Source organism: Dermacentor variabilis, chromosome 3 (assembly GCF_050947875.1).
Source record: "Dermacentor variabilis isolate Ectoservices chromosome 3, ASM5094787v1, whole genome shotgun sequence".
In the NCBI taxonomy this organism is placed as follows: domain Eukaryota; kingdom Metazoa; phylum Arthropoda; class Arachnida; order Ixodida; family Ixodidae; genus Dermacentor; species Dermacentor variabilis.
The window spans coordinates 55638946-55655979 of record NC_134570.1 but is presented as its reverse complement, the minus strand read 5'-3'; the positions used below and the strand labels follow the sequence as shown (position 1 = coordinate 55655979).

At 44.6% G+C, this 17034-nt stretch overlaps 1 protein-coding gene across 2 annotated transcripts in view; it reads right to left on the bottom strand.

Moving 5' to 3' along the window:
- Cap-D2 (CAP-D2 condensin subunit) overlaps nucleotides 1-17034 on the bottom strand; it is a 56941-nt gene that overhangs the window by 24539 nt on the left and 15368 nt on the right. Inside the window, exons 11-19 of one of the 2 annotated variants that reach the window (XM_075685165.1) lie at nucleotides 13951-14160; nucleotides 12080-12158; nucleotides 8043-8181; nucleotides 6978-7109; nucleotides 6711-6793; nucleotides 6232-6368; nucleotides 4629-4882; nucleotides 3221-3305; nucleotides 2829-2965 (exon numbers count right to left, since the gene is read on the bottom strand). In XM_075685165.1, the coding sequence (XP_075541280.1) occupies nucleotides 2829-2965; nucleotides 3221-3305; nucleotides 4629-4882; nucleotides 6232-6368; nucleotides 6711-6793; nucleotides 6978-7109; nucleotides 8043-8181; nucleotides 12080-12158; nucleotides 13951-14160 (1256 nt within the window). The remainder of the gene's footprint in view (nucleotides 1-2828; nucleotides 2966-3220; nucleotides 3306-4628; nucleotides 4883-6231; nucleotides 6369-6710; nucleotides 6794-6977; nucleotides 7110-8042; nucleotides 8182-12079; nucleotides 12159-13950; nucleotides 14161-17034) is intronic. The other variant, XM_075685166.1, reaches the window with a different exon arrangement.

Here is a 17034-nt window from a genome sequence, read left to right as displayed (position 1 = left end):
CAAGCTTTACTCCAAAGAGTGAACTTTAATGCCACACTCTAGGGATCTGCGAATACTCGAATGTTGCCGAATCAGACATCTACTATTTTATTTTTCGAATATTCAATATATTGGTTGTAGTGACGAGTGCAGTGCCACATGACACGTGCGCTGCAGAGCCCCTCAAAGAAGTGTCGCCACTCGTGACACATGCACGAGGTTGGGGCAAGGGGAGCTGGTCGGCTTGTGCGTCTCCTTTTCTAGGATGCCGACGAAACCGGTGCCGAGCGTGAGAGTGATCATATCTCGTGTACCTGAAGACAATCTATCCAAGGTTATGGCCCCTTCGCGCAAATCTACGTCCTGCACCCAATCCGCATGTGACGCCAGTTGGGTGGCACCAAAGGCGGCGTTTCTGAAGCGAGATGTATGTAATCCTGGACGATCGCTCAATCACATCCCGATGCATGCCACTTCATGCTGCGATCCCCATCTCAAGCACCGTAAGCAATTCCATGTCGGTGGGATGTGGATTTCCTTACTTTTGCTGCATTTTGTTTTACTGTTTTGTTTCAAAAATCGTTGCCACTTGTCAGTAGCAACATGCTGTCGTTTCAAATTGGCGATCAACAAGCAAGATGGCAGCCATGACATGTTTCTGGCGCGATCACTTCCGGCGCTTGGTTGTTTTTGTAAACAAAAATGGCAGTGACCATGCAAGTGTAATGTGGTGGTATTTTACACAATTTTTTACACATTTTGGAACCTACTAGCCATGCGTTAGTAGATGATATGTGGGGTTACATTCCGGCAAATTTCGTAAATGCGTGATTGTAGTACAGCGACGTTTTATTGTCGAGAGGTACAAAATGCACTGAATCCTATGAGCGTTCACTGGGGATGCGATAATATTTCGTTAATGCAGGATTTTGTTATCGTGAATTTCTACTGTAGTTTCGCAATAAGTGGTCGTTATATCAGTAGTTCGTTATATGTGGACTTGCCCTTCAAAATGTGCAAAAAGTTAGCGACACATTCGTTTTTCTGCAGCAGTCTTATTCAATGCGTTATTCCCTCCGCTGTAAAGTCAAGCCTTTTCGCTTTGTGAAACTACATCTGCTGCGTGCTTACGAGTGAATTGAACTACCTTACTAATGAGTCGAATGAGCTGTTATCGGTAAAACTCATGCACAATGCCCGTGAAGTAATTCCCCACGGCATTTTGAAGTTCAGTACAAACAGCATATAGCAGTTGTGAAACAAAGCATCGTTTAACTTTTTGCAAATGGAGTGCAGCCACTGCCTCCTGTTTGCTAATACTACAACATGGTTTTTGAATGCAGCACTAAGGTCAAGCTGATATTTACTAAACTTCACACCCAGAGGCAGTAAAACACATTTTCACAGAGCTGGCAAAGTATGAACATTCAAAATGGCAGCAATAACAGAAATAACAAGCTCAGGTGAGCTCAGCCACACAAGGCTGAGCTCGCCAAAAGCTGTCAAGTTATGTTTTTTGTGTGACTCAGGCTGCAACAGTACGAAGTTCGAACGATTGAGCGTCTTTACGCTCAGTTATCAGCAACAACGTAAACAAAGTGCCGACGAATCATGATCTTAAGATAAACGATAGTAACTGCCAACCCTTTGCACTTTTGCAGAGCAGCGCATAGTGCCAGGTTTACACCTACTTCCACCGCTTGATTGACAGCAACGATAGGAATGGTTGCGGCTTCATAAATCTATGCGCGAAACTCCCTCATCTAGGACGTTGTATCCAGTCATACCAGCTGAACTGGATCGGGGCGTGCGTGCCAAGTGTCCTTCTCGTGCTTTACAAGGCCTGTTCAGATATTTATTTTTCTTTGCGTACACCGTATTTTTACCGCGACCGTGTTTGAAGTGTTCGTTGTAATGGTTCGGAACATTAAGAACTGTTTGTTATACAGTTAAACTTTGATAATAGTGAAGTCCGTAAAATTGGCAATTTGCTTCGTTATATTATACTGAAATTCCATCTTTAATGCAAGTAAGTACACAGGCGAATGGATTTTTGGAAGGAGCCATAAAATTTCTCGCATTGTCAGGCAATCGGAAAAAGTAAATTTGAATGAGCTGATTTCATGCAGTGTTGATGATATCCTCACATTGGCTATACAAAGGGAAGCCAGCTACGCTTTCGCGTCGACCCCAGTGGGACGACGCTATCATGAAATAGCACTGGCAGTGAGGCGCAAATGCTTCATGTGCCTCTCGAGTCAACACCTCTCCGAAACTCGAGACAGCCCAAACTACAGCACTAAAGGACCAAGGAGACGCCATCTCAGCTTGCCCAGTCTTTCCATGTCTGGCAGATTACCTCTAAGACAGGGTGGAGCGCAGGCTGCTTATGTGCTCAGCTGCGCTGACAGCCGTGCAGAGCCACAGCCGTGCTAGAAAAGGAGACGCACAAGCCGACCGGCTCCCCTTGCCCCAACCTCGTGCATGTGTCACGAGTGGCGACACTTCTTTGAGGGGCTCTGCAGCGCACGTGACATGTGGCACTGCACTCGTCACTACAACCAATATATTGAATATTCGAAAAATAAAATAGTAGATGTCTCATTCGGCAACATTCGAGTATTCGCAGATCCCTAGAGTGTGGCATTAAAGTTCACTCTTTGGAGTAAAGCTTGGTCAACGAAATTTTACATTTACATCGTTACTTCCAATGTGTTATTTTAACTGTGTTCACTATATATATGGAGGTTTGTTTGTAGTGGTAATCAGAGCAGGTAATTGATACAGCAAAGGTAAACCAACTAGCAAAATGAAACATTCCAGCCAAACGAAGCTCTTGGGGCACGCACCTGGCAACCATGGAAAGCAGCTGGGTGGCTGCGAGGCAGTCCTCCCTGGAGGTGTCTGCCTGTTCCATAGTGTATCTCTCCCACAGGAACCGCAGAACCATGGAGGATATGTCGCCGGTCTTCACCAATTCCGTCACCTGAACCAAGGGGTCAGCAATTATGCAGACAGCGCCATGACAGTTTAAAAATAAAGAAAATTCTATGATGAGTTGCTGCATGCTCGCCTCTGCTGCAAAGTAATTTTTGAGTAATGCATCGCGACTGTTTCAGTGAGACCGTTGTTACTGCATTTTACTTGTTTGAATTTGCAATAACACTTTACAACAACTTTTTCACATTGTTGTTGAATCTGGAAACAAATGTGCTGTACTAAATGAACACCGCTATCTTACCAGCTGTTCGAGGCATATTAGCTCGCTAGTCGTCACAACGTTGACAAGCTCAGACAAGCCGTCTGCAATATTTCGTGCTCTTGTCCTGTAAAAAATAGAAAAAGAAAACAGCAGTGTAAAGTTACACAGGAGCCTAAAATTAAGTCAAAACCAAAAGAGAGTGTGTATCATAGAGTCTCTAAAACTTGCCCAGAAAGAAAAAGTGGCACTAGTGTCTATGTGGATTTATTCAGTGGCACTTCAACCAGACGCGCGATTCTGGTTGCTGCCAAATTCGGCCATGTCGTCAAATTCAACCATGTTGACATTTAGAGCCAATCAGACAGTGTGTTCCAATTCTAGCCAGCATCGGAGACCATCTACATTGACAGCTAAGACAGCTTCAAGTCCAAGTAATAGAATGCATCTGGGAGAGTTCTCTGCAACTTGATGCCCCTTCGGGTCGGCAGGAACAAGCTACAAAAAACACAACATACCTAACAATAACCGCATAACAAAACATGACCGTGTTTCCTTGCACAGAGGTGACCTCCCACCGAATTTCTAAAGATTCTGCTTGGCCACAATCTTGTATGGAGAGCAAAGAAGCCTGCATCGTTTTTTAGTCCGATGCTGTCTTTATAAAGCTGTCTTTTTTTCTGGCTTCATCAGAATTGGAACGAGACTTAAGATGGCCACTGTATGCTTATCTGTCTATTTAACAATCTGTGATGACTATTTGAACTTAGCCAGAGATGACAAAATTGGCAAAATTTGAATATGTCCAGAATGGGAACCCAGCATGGGAGCAGCGATAAATACAAGCAGTTTGGCTGACAGCTGAGCAAACACTGTAGCAAACAATGTAAGCATTGGTGCATAACTGTTCGTTTTGGGCAACAAAGCCAGCACAATATATTAGCAAAATAATGAGTAAATTTTACTTTCCATACATACAGTGCACGGGCTCTAAACTGCTGCTGTTGCATGGTTAGAGGCATTTCCTAGCACACTCCAACGGTAAATTCCCTCAATAAAGCTCACTACCGATGGAAGTGTCACCACAGTTGTATAGATTGTTTTATAAACATAGACACATGGCACACACATAAAATTATGAGTGACACCACCGCCATCATGTGAAACTCGCAAGCTATGAGAAAATTTGAATGCAATGAGAAAGGTGAGGAAAGAAAATAAGGCCTGCAGAGCTGCAGAGCTTAGTTATTAAAGTGAAATTAAATGAAAACGAAACCTGTATGATAGTTCACAAGTCAACATATGCCAATCTGAAGCCAGTCCTCCCAGTCAATTCCATAGTGGTTCAACAACTGCAGTGCCACATTTCCCCCTCTTAGTAAGTTTGTACGAAACACCACAGAACCGCGGCTAGAGAGTCTAGAGGTTTAAACAGGTGAGTGCTACACACTTGGCGTTGGTGGAGGGCTGGTTGAAGTAGACGTCTCGGTACGAGTTGGCGACAGCCTCCCGAATTGACGGCTCTCTGGACCAAACCAGGGGCAACATTTTGCGGATGCCGACGGTTGCTCCCCTGATGCCCAGCCGGTGGGCCGACACAAAGAAGGCGATGGCCTCCTGTATGTCGGACTGGGTGCGCGAATAGAGCATCTCGCAGAGCGTTGGTATCATGGCTTGAATCTTCTCGGCAAAGTCGGTGCAATCCTGCGAAGGGGAAGGAAGCACAGTGGAGGCTGTTGAAGGAGTGGGGGACATAGGAAACTGCAGAGTACGAAAAGATAGCGACACATTCGTGTGCTCGTTCCACGTCATATGAGGTCTTGTTTGCTTTGTTTAGTTAATAATAATGAACTCTTTATAGCAGCATGGTGGCTAGCAAAAGACGACAACCATTTTCCTCCTTGCGCCGGGGTAGTTTTCCTTCTTTTGCATGAGTACACACTATTTTCGACCTCATTGCCCTTAAACTTTGCGGCTGCTCCAGGTGCGGCACATCAGCCAGATTCAGGGGACAATGGCAACTGTCAACAACTCTCTGCCACTGAGCATCACCTTCACTGGCGAGGACAACTCAGGCTAGAGTCGTCATATAAATTAACTTTCTTTTTCTTCTCCATAATTCAATGTGGGAGTAATCTTGTTTAGTCAGTGACAACCTAAGAATACAGTGGCAAACACAGCGCTGTCCAACTTGGAGACAACTTGTATATACATCTGATAGTCAATTATGTTGGCTCACTCCTGTGACATCACAGAGGAGGTGAACTTCCTTTAACCCTTTGAGGGTAGATTTTTTGCGCCATCTGTGACTGCCCAAGGTCGATTTTTTTTTATTGCAGATTCGACTTCTTCTTAGGGACTTATTTCGAAAAAAATTTACTGTAATTTTTCTAGGGTGACCATAAAGTGAGAAAAACATATTTTGCATTGGTATATATATGTACTCTTCATTCATGAATAACAACAATGAAAAAGGAAATAATCTTATAAGAATTAAAATTTGATACATTGTTATACACATTTTCAGTGAAACTGAATTAACAGATCAGTGTTAGAAAATGTCTAGAGGACCATTTTTACTAAGAACAAAGCTTTCGTAAAGTGAAAAAAAAAATGCAGTTAAGAATGTCCGAAAGGACCGATGCTGCCACTGTGAAAATACAATTATACCAGCATTCGGTGGCATAAGCTGTACCAGCCTGCAATTGATAACCGTTGTAGTCATTATTCAATACTGGCTTTACATTTCAACATGAAAGAAAATGGAATTTAGCCACTCATATTGGATGTTGTTTCTACAGAGGGACTAACTGGTACTACTCCTGTGTGCAGGCTTGCAACAAACAGCCCATAGCACAGCATCACCTCCATAGATTGAAGAAGCAACCATATTGGTTACGTACCCACAAAGCACATGAGAAAAGTCTGGAAAGAGCCCTTAGCAGCAATTCACTGTGAGACATGCAAAACACTCCATGCATGTTGATGCCTAGACAAGAGATGGAGTTCTGCAGCAGAGATAAACAATGTAATTGTGTATCAAGTGCACTTACTCTGAGATACAAAACAAGCATCTTCTGCTTGTAGAGCTCCACTGCGCCCTCGCCAGACCCAGCATCATTGGGCGGGGGATCCGGAGGAGCCGTTTCTTTCTCAGATGCTGGTGTGTCAGGCACAGCAACCTTGGTTCCTGAAATAACATACTGGGAAGTGTACTAACGGTCATGGAAACCTTAGGATAACAGACAGTGGATAAAGGCGCATGAAGTAGCCAGACAGTGTGGGCACCACCGCCAAAGAATCGATTGCTGAGCAGCTTGCATTCAACTGTAAGACTGGGACTTGCACATTCATACTGCCTACTCTTGCTAAGTGCTTGGTTGGGGTTCAACAACTTTGAGGATGTGGGTGGCTGATCCGAATTGACCAGGGAATTTCACTGCAGGTTTTGTCTGTGCAGTTGAATTCCGTAAAATGAGGGCAAAATCTTTTGGCCATAGGAAAGGGTGAGAAATGTGCACATCCTACATACCCTGATAAATTTTTTTCAGGACATTCAAGAGGACTGGATCCGTGTTGTCCTTGACACCATTTTCCTCACTCTTGTTCTCATCTCTGAGGGGGAGGAAAAAGTAGAAAAGAAAAAAAAAGGAAAAAAAAAAAAGACGAATGAGTCAAAGATGCAACAGCATGTCGACAACTGCTCCGGCATGCAGTCAATGCATGCCAAAGCAAAAAGTGGTTGGCTGCACTTGACCACTTTTTGTTTCTGTGTCACAAAATGAATGCCAACACTCACGAGCCCTCCTCGTCAGCAGTCGGATTGCAGAAGAGGTTCACATCCGGATATGTGGCAATCGCCTTCTTGAGCACTGTGACCGCCTCCGCGCAGCTGCCGTCTTTGAGTAGCGCTCTTATCTTATTCAGGATCCTGAAAGGGAATTTGTAAGACACATTGACAATGCAAAGCAAAAAAACTTATTCGAGAAGCCTTGCTTTGTTCCATGTAGAGATTTACAACTGGCCAGGTTTCACACCCCAAAGCAACATGCGTACTGTGACAGACGCGCTACACCTAACTAGCATGTGACGGTACCGTCAGTACAGTATGATTAGTTCGGGGCATCTGGAAAGTCGGTTGGCTGCTGTATGTTAATATTTGACAAGTCCGGTTGGACAATAAAACCATAATAAGTGAAAAATGAAGCCATTGAAACACGCTACAACTGCCTTTTATGACATTAAACAGCAATACCTAACAAATCGCATTTGCACAAAGAACTTGTTCTTGAGCATGTTAGCATTTAAACTTTTGATACATATTCTGGTTGGCACAACGTAAGCACCGTGACCAAGAGAGTCAAGGCAGGCAACCACAGACAAATGTGTAATAGAGAATTTTACATGCAGGGGACCCAATGTTACGGAAGGCTGTCAGCCAGACATGCAAAATAATGCAAACAGGGCATGCAAAAACCTTTGGGCTTTTGTGTTATGCAAGGCTGCTCAAGGGTGGTATTTTTAAAACTCTATAATGACAGTTCCAAATGCATAGCAAGGAAGTCTTCCGCGCATTGTGTCTGTGGTACATCTATACCACTGTATTCTTTAGAAATTAGCTTTTTTGGAAGACAGCTGTCAAGACAAAATCAAAGTAAGTCTTAGTTTAGCCTTTGTCTATGCGTGCCCAGAACCATCATCAAAAAACAGTTGGAAGCTACCGCTTACCTACTGTACTTATGTTTTACGTTGCTTACAGTGTGCAAAGTACAACATGGCAAACGTTGCAGTTAGCTAAAGTGCAAAGTGTTGCCTATCCCGTAAAGGAGTAAGATGGAACCATCATGGAAACAACTTGGCTTACTCATCAAGCACCACGCTTTCTTCCTCGGTCAAGGACATGTCCTTGTCCTTTTCATCACCCTCCTGGAGCACATCTTGCAGTCCTGGAAGGATTCCCATCCACGAAGAATCTGCCTCGTTCTCTTCTGCTTCGTCTTCTGCTGCAGATGGCAAAAATTACTCAGCTACACATGCTACTAATACCCTAGTTACTCGAGCACGCAAACCCTGGTTAAGTCAAACCTCTGTTATAGCTCACTGCAGTTATGCCCAGTTATGAGGCAAACCTGACAGCATTTTTATATGCTGACGCGGGAAACTTGGTGAGAACATGCGGCAGTGTTTGTATATTATGAAAATACCACTTTCAAGAAACCTATTTTTTCATGATTTTTTCGTCTCTAAGACCTGTGTCCCCACTTAACAGAATGACTGCGGTTAGGTTTCTTGTGTAACTCTTAACGGCTAACCGGGATGCTTGAGCACATGCGAAAAGCAGATATCAGAAGGGCAGCGGATTGGGCGAGTTGGTGTTGCATGGTAACAATAAAATTCAAACAGCGCTAAACGACAGGACCAGAATGAAGAGGAGACAAACACGGCGCTGAACTTACAACTGATTTATTTGATGTAAGAAGTCAACATTTATACGTACAAAACTTTTGTACAAAATGTACAAAAAAGGTTTGCAGTAATATACAGTCGAAACTCGCAATAACGAAATTCTTGCGACACCAAAATGTCGCTGTACTACAATCCCGCATCAACGAAATTTGCTGGAATGTAACCTTGCATATTACCTACTCACGCAAGCCTAGCAGGCTATAAAATGTGCTCAAATGCGATTGCTTTGCAGTAAAATTGCATAAAATACCACCACATTACACTCGCGTGGGTGCCGCCATTTTTGTTTACAAAAACAACCAAGCGCCGCAGGCAATCTTGCCAGAAACATGTCGCGGCCACCATCTTGTTTGTTGGTTGCCAGTTTGAAGCGGCATGTTGCTACCGACATGTGACGATGGTTTTTGCATCCAAGTGCAGTGCATAATGTGTGCCTCAGCGAGAAAAATGCAGCAAAAACGAGGAAATGCGTGTCCTACTAACGAGGAATTGTTTATGCCGCTTGCGATGGCAGTTTCAGCATGGAGTGCCATGCATCGGGTCGTAATCGAGCGATCGTCCGGGAATACACATCCTTTGCTTCAAGAACATTGGTTTTGGTGCCACTCGATGGGCATCATGCGCGGATTTGCTGCCGGACGTAGATTTGTGCAGGGAAGCTGTAATCTCGATCGACTACCTTCAGGTATACGAGAAGCGACCACTTTGGCGCTCCGCTCCGGACGTGTCAGCGCCTACGGGCAACAGCGTGGGATGGAGAAATGCTGCTGCATGCGTCGAGCGCTGTTGCTCTGCGTCGGGTGCCGAGTTGCGCAAAATCTCGCAAGAGTGATCGTATCTCCGAAAGCAATTGACCGGGAATACTGCTCCACGGCCGTGCTGCCACTGCTGATCGATGCATGCGGCGCACTTTGCACTGTCGGCAATGCAGTTCTACATATCCTCGAGCAAAGCTTGCCAAAGTAGGCTAACGGAATTTTGACAGTAAAGTTTCGTTCTGCGACACATTAGTTGCCTGTGCTGTCTCATTTCACAACAACGAAATTGTTGCAAAAGAGAATTTTTTCGCATTCCCCGCCGATTTCGTTACTGTGAGATTCAACTGTACATAACGCCTTTTAACTGCTCTATTTCGTTCAATTCTTATCTGCTGCTTCAAGGGACTGAACTTTGTGACAACTGAGATGGGTGACCTTTGCACCAGTGACGAAAGAGCAAAAGAATTGGCTTTTAACTGAACTGCATTTTATCGACTAGGGATTTCCAAGGGACAAATTCAGTGAAAGATTCCACTGGTTTGCATTTCCTCCTACCTTGTTACGCATTTCATTGCAGTTTCTCTTAGGAACATAAGCTACTCAAGAAATAACCAGTATCCAACCACGAAAATGTAAAAAAGGTATGCCTTTATGAGTGAAACACTTGAGTCATTGCTGAATAGCATCCCCATACCATTTCTTCAACTCCTTTACAAAAGTTCATAGAGCGAACTATGCGCATGCACAATTCAACAGCCATCTGGTTGAACGATACAATAGCTGATAGCTGGTATGAATCTTATTACTCTTTTTGTTGTTTGTTTGGAGTATTATGCTATTATTTTTTTATGTGATCAGCACCAACTGGCAAGTCTTGCTAATGAAACAAACAAACTAAGAAACAAGAAGTCGAAGTTTGTTTCCCGTTATCGGTAGACATAGTAGGCCATTTATGAAGTACTATGAGGCGTGGTTTTTGGCAACTTCTGTGTTGGGTGACATATTCTATTTTTGACAGATTACTTATCTCTGTGTGCCACGTGCTAATGAAAGTGTGAAACCACACCGAGAGGCAGGGAACGTATCGGTACTACAGTAACAATGACTGACAGAATAAAAAAGGATGAAAGAACTGTGCTACTCAGTAAGCTTTTACCCAGAGCCTAAATTAATTTGTTCTTGCTAACTGGATTAGTGAAGCGCAATTGCACATGAAAGATGACCAATAAAAGACGCACCCACACAGAATAACCTCAAGGGAGGCACTTATATTGCAGTCTTGTCCCCATGAAAATGATTTTCGTGGAATTAATGTCCCAGAATGGCAGTGCAGGCTACAAGAGATGATGTTGCGACAGGGTGCTGCTTAATTTTGACTCCATGGGGTTCCTGAGTGGAAAACTTTAGTCTGCCAATATACATATTTTCTCTGGAATATGTTTGGTTACCAGAGACATAGATGTTGTGGAGATGCGAGACTCTCACGCGTCCCCTAGTGTGTTGTTTTCCCGCGTGGCTCCCGTCTCCTGCGGTCCGGTTTCGCCGCGTGGCCTTCGTGATGCCCACGGCAGTCGGTCTGGTTGAGGCACAGTACGAGAGATGGCGCGAGTGTTGCGCTGCCTACGGGTGGGGTTACTTGGGCGCGAAAAGGGAGAGGCGCTTCCTCTTTGGTTTGGGATGGCAAGCAGCACGGACGTCCCGCGCGTGCGCCGATCCATGCTTCTGCGAGACCGTCTCGTAAGGCCTCGTACGAACGTGCCACCATTCGCATGACCGTACGCGCGAACGACCAGGCGTTGGGATCCAGCATGGGGCGAACATATTCGCTCGTTATCCGGTCGCGGTGAGTCGGACTTCTAGATTTGTCGCGCGCACATCGGCATGTTTTGTGGATAGCAACTCGGCTAGCAGGCATTGAGCTATGAAAGGTGCAATAAATGCCCTTGTGATTGTTTGCACAACTGTGTTGGTGTTCCTTTGTCCCAAGAGTACGCAGATGAAAAGCCCACAACATTATCTATGTAGCGTTATCTTGTGGCCCAGAGTTCAACTATAGACGAGGACACAGTGCTGTTGTTGCAGTGACCAGTCACGTTCGTCTTAGCTGCTGGTGTGAAGCGTCGGCAGCCACATAATCACTAACGTGCAGTCCTTTCCTCTTTTTCTCAGAGGGAACACCCATGTACGAAAACATTTGAATCGTGTTGTGGTTCAACAATGCAGAACGCACCCACCATGGTGGCTTAGTGGCTATGGTGTTGCACTACTGAGCACAAGGTCTCAGGTTCGGTTCCTGACCACGACTGCCGCATCCCCGTGGGGGCTGAATGCAAAAACGCTCATGTACTGCGCTTCAGGCACACTTTAAAGAACCCCTCGTGGTCAAAATTGATCTGGAGCCTCCCATAAACTAACGTGCAGTTTTGGGACGTCAAGCACCACATTTATTAATTCAGTGCATAGCAAGATGTCACTACCAGCGCTGCTACTGCTGTCCAATTCTCCGGCAACCTGTCATTCCACGAGGATAATGCATGAACAGACAAGGGAAACCCTCTAACGTGCAACTTAGATTAGGTAGATAAGCATTTTCGCATTCCACTCCAATCACAAAGCAGCCATGCGGTTGAACCTCGTGTGCATTGTTGCAGAGCGCCACAATAGTGAAACTGCTCACCATCTTTGTGCAATACCCGTAGAGCTTGCAGTTTCTCCTCTTCCTCAGCAAGGTTCCTCCTCAGTTCATCAGGTGACAACTAGACAGTGATGAAAGTAAAGAAGGCATTGTCACACGATGTTTCTGCAGGCTTGAACCAGTTCTGTGTTTGAACGACTTGATAATATGCATGACTATGACAAATTTGAGAGCGCAATATGCCCACCTAAATAAGGAAGGAAGTCCGAGACAGCGCATCAAAGTGCAAGAAAGGTTGTGTTAGCTACGTCATCGCTTTCATGTATTTTGTTTCACTCAAGTGGAGAAAGCAATACACAAGTCAGAAAGCAATATATCTGGCAAATCAGTTTTGTGAAAGCGTGAACACGGAACCTTGAAGAAAGAAGAAGACGCATGACAGGCTTCTTTCTCGAAAAATTTCCCAGAAAATGACAGTAAACAAATGTGCATTAGATTCGAGTATGAAACCAACACTGCAATAGTGATGAGCTATCATTGTTGACAAAAAATTTCTGTATTCCAACCCACACGTCACCTGGGTGATGCTATACTGAACACTGTCAATCCAAATTCCACCATGTTGTCAACCTCACCATTTATTATTGGCTCAAAAGGCAGTTATGCTTTATCTGATTAAGTGAAAGGACAGTTATGTCCTCTCAGATCGGCTCAGAACGTCAACATGGAAGAATTCAACAACATAGCAGAACTTGACAGGGTCCGGAATAGTACTGCCTTTGTGCCCACAGTGCAAATTTGTTACGCTGCGGTATCCGAAAAGCCACAGACAGATCCAAAGTCGAGGTGCTCCAAGGCTCTCGGACACGTCCTTATCACATCAAAGGACGTGTCCGAGAGCGATGATGAATGGTGCCCCATTCACAATAGCTCAGATGCAATAACTTTACTTTTTTAGAGTTCGTGTGAATTGCCATTAGTGCTTTCTTTCTTACCCCCAAAAAGGGTGAGTGGGATATCTAAGGCATTGCCCTTATAATTTTTTTTAATTATACCTGTATCACAAGGGCGCATTTGGAAGGCCTTCCAGTCGACGGCCTTCGAAACGCCACAACTCTATCGACTCAAAGGAGTTGTCGCGCTGCTACACGGCACTTTCGAAAGGCTGTTGAGTGGTTCAGGTGTTTCTCGTAAATTTGTGTGGCGCTGCGGATCTTTACTTTCGTTTTCATGTCATGAAAAGTTAAGCAACATTAAAACCACTTAAAAGCACTATAATTTCTTTTGTTTGTTTATACATTTTAAAAAAATGTTTATACATTGCCATACATATATGTTTAGTTTTTAAGTTGTTGAGTAGCGAAACTTTGGCAGCGTTTGCGTCGCTGCATGTCGCTGTTGTCGAGAGTATGTGCAGTTCGCACATATCATGTGGCAAAAATACTTTATTGAATAATTAATAACACTCATATATAGTATTTCTAGAGCATTTTGGTTTGATTTGTTCTTTCTAATTGATAGTACGAGCACACTGTGAACGAGAAGGCATGTTCGCACTGTTTCCGTTTCCGTTGCTCAAATGCCATCGAGATTTTGATAGAGTTGTAAGGTGCTCCGTTGACTCGATAGACTGTTGACTCGGCGGCCTTCGAAACCGTACGTGTAGCAGCTCGAACTTGACCTTTGAGTCAACTGACTATCGGTTGGAAGGCCTTCCAAACGCCCGTGTGACACGGGTATTATGAAGATCGGAGTGAGTGTTACAGTCGAGGGAGTTGCATCTTTCGTTTCTAGCCACGAAAAACTGTGCATTACATTCGTGGACACGTTAGAATAAAACAAATATGGTATTTTCTCTTGGCAGCACAAGGCGCTGAAGTTCATGAATATACAATCCGCTGGCATCACCGCACCTTGGCAAGGAAAGGATTGCTGGCGAGGTAGGCAGAGACGAAGCCGACTGCATGCTTCCGGACGACGCTAGACTTGTCGCACAGCCTGTTGGTGACGAGTTCGAGCACTGCCTGTTGCCTGTCCAGCGGAATGCACTTCTGGTTGCACATGTCTTGCCACAGCTGCAAGACCTTGCCACGCACAAAGGCATTCTCATCCAAAATATGCTCCTAGACGAGAATGAGATTACAACATGCGTGAGAAGGCAGGGTTCACAAGATGTTTGAGAGCAAGGTAAAGGATACTTGTGCCTTGTGGAGTGCAGGAAGCGAAATTATAGCTGAACCTTTACATAATGAACAGCAATGAAACTAATTATAGGAGTCTGACATTTTTCCTCAGGTTATTAATGTTATGAAATGTATGCTTATAACGAACGTCCTCTAACATTTTGTAGGACCAGCGCTTAGACGAAACACAAGGAAAAAAAAAAGACACATGTATGCATCCTTCTTTTGCTTGTTTCGTCTAAGTGGTGGTCCTACGAAATCCGAACTGTGCAACGCCAACTGGCCCAAGTTTCTACCACAATAAAGACAAATATAAGAAACATATTTTCGATATCGAAACTTGTAGTGTAGCAAAAGACAACAGATAAGGAAGGTGGATGCAACACGAGCGCTGGAATCTGGAAGCGTTTATGTAGCATGTCCCTTCCTCGCCTATCGCCTTTTGGTACGTCCTAAGTTTCGATACCGTAATGCAATACCAACTAGTCCACCTATCCATCCTATTGTAAGGTATTCTCGACCTCTTTACCAGATCTGACTGTACATGTTTAACCCTTTGACAGTCAATGCCATAAATATACAGTGCCGCGAAGAAGTACCAAATGGTTGATGCCGTATATTTATGGCGACATCTGTATCTTTGAAACACACGCCAATTTTTCAACTCTTTGTTGCCAAGCAAGTGCTGCCACCCTGTGTGGATACAAGTGATTTTTCATTTGCTCCTTAGTCTCTTGGTTTTCGTTCCGTGGGTTCTTTACGCTGGCATTTCAGCAACCGCTAGCGCAATCGCGCGTGCAAAGGCGCGCACTGATTAGTTTTGATTACCTCTCGGGAGCAGTTTCTGTTCGTTGCACATCTAAAAACTGACGTCTATCTGGTTTCTAACCTCTCAAAGGGTCATCGCTAGGTGCTCACAGATCTGTTGCCCACAGGCATGCGATTATATCTATTACAGCACCCGCCTGATTACAAGCGGGCACTGGTATATATACAGTGGAAGCCCGATTATACAACTTTCTCGGGACCGCGAAAAAGCATCGTAAAATGTGGGCGTCGTAAAATCTGAACATAAATTATGCCTATAAAAATACTACTTATTTGACATGACCGATTTACGAGAAACTTCGATGTAAACTACTAACATACTCTGCAGGGCTTGGAAACCGAAATTACCCAAAAAGTAAATGCAGTAAGAATTAATGCTGCAGCACAGGTACCAATCATGCTTTATTCAAACGAACATTTACGGCACTCCATTGCCCACTGCCGCGATTCCCACCAGCCGGCGCGAACTTTAAAGAAAGTCGGTAAGTTTCTTTTGAACCTTGTTTGATCCATGAACCAAGAGCTTTCGCTCGAGTTGGGCAACGTCCAAAAGGAGGTCCTCTGCAGCGTCGCGTGAACAGATAAAGTTTCGGATGCCGTCTATGTGCCGTAGCACCTCGGTGAACGTGGTAGGCACAGGCATGGCATCTGTGGCATCGTTGTTGTCCTCATCCGATGTCGCAGCGGTGCGAGCACTAGGCGAAGCCTCCGCGATGGCGTCATCTAGCGACACCTCACTGCAGATCGCAACATTGTAGTCGGCCTCCACGTACTCGGCGAAGGTCGTGGTGAGGTTTAAACCCTCAAAATCATCGTCAGCGAAGCCTGCATTGGCCTCGAGCGGCATCGAGGTTGCTGCATCCCCAGCAGAGGAGGCAGTCTCTCGCTTAAAGCCACAGTGCTTGAACGAGTTAGCAATTGTGCTTCGCGACACCGCATTCCGCGAACTCGCAATAAAATGCATGGCGTCGAGCACAGCGATCTTTTTTTCCGATTCGCTGCACTCCATAGGCGCCAGCCGACGCTGCACTAACCACTTCCAGTACCCTTGCTTGACGCACTTAATGATGCCAGCATCCAGCGGCTGCAGCCGGCTTGTGCAGTCAGGCAGAAAAAAAAACAACCTTTATGTTCCTCAGGCTGGGCATATCGGGTGGGCGGCACGGTGCGATGTCCATGAAAAGCAATATTTTCCTCGCCTTACCACCCGTTTTGTTATCCAGCTGCTGCAAAAAATTGCTGAAGAGCAAAGACGTCATCTACGCCTTTTTGCTGAAGTTGTAGCTGCACGGCAGCATCTTCAAGTTCTTAAAGCAATGTGGCTTTGCAAACTTTCCAACAGCGAGCATGGGCAGCCTCTTGGAATTGTCCTCGTTAGCACAGAATAGTGCCGTCGCCACTTGACACAGTAAAGATGATATAGCCTTTTCTTTGAAACAGGCAAAGTCATGCATATAGTTACGAAAAGTATATGGTGCATATAAAAATTCAAAATGGGTGCAATAAGTGTGGAAGATAAGTCTTGGCACTAGTTGATGTCACTTATATCTGCCTTGCTTACAAAGAGTCATACAGTTTCTGCTCTTAGATGTACACTTTAAAAACAGCTTACACGCTCTGGGGTGTGTCTAACTTTTTTTCAAACAATAATCACCATCTGTCTTGCTTGCATATCCTTCCTTGAAAACTCAACACTTGATACTTTCCTGTCGAGAATACCATGTCAAGCTGATAACATCCATGTTACTTACGTCCTGGAAGTACTGAGCGCACAAGATAGATGACCATTACTGTTTTAGGACAAGATAAGCTCCAAAAAGTGCAAACATTTGTTAGAGTGTAGTGTACAACATATAGCTGACAGGCACAAATACATTTTATTTTTTTTACTGAATATGCTGCTGTTACAAACGAAAGGGTTAGTGAACCAACCACCGACTAGCGATCGTAACATTAACGTTTGTGATTTACAGCGCATCACTGTCC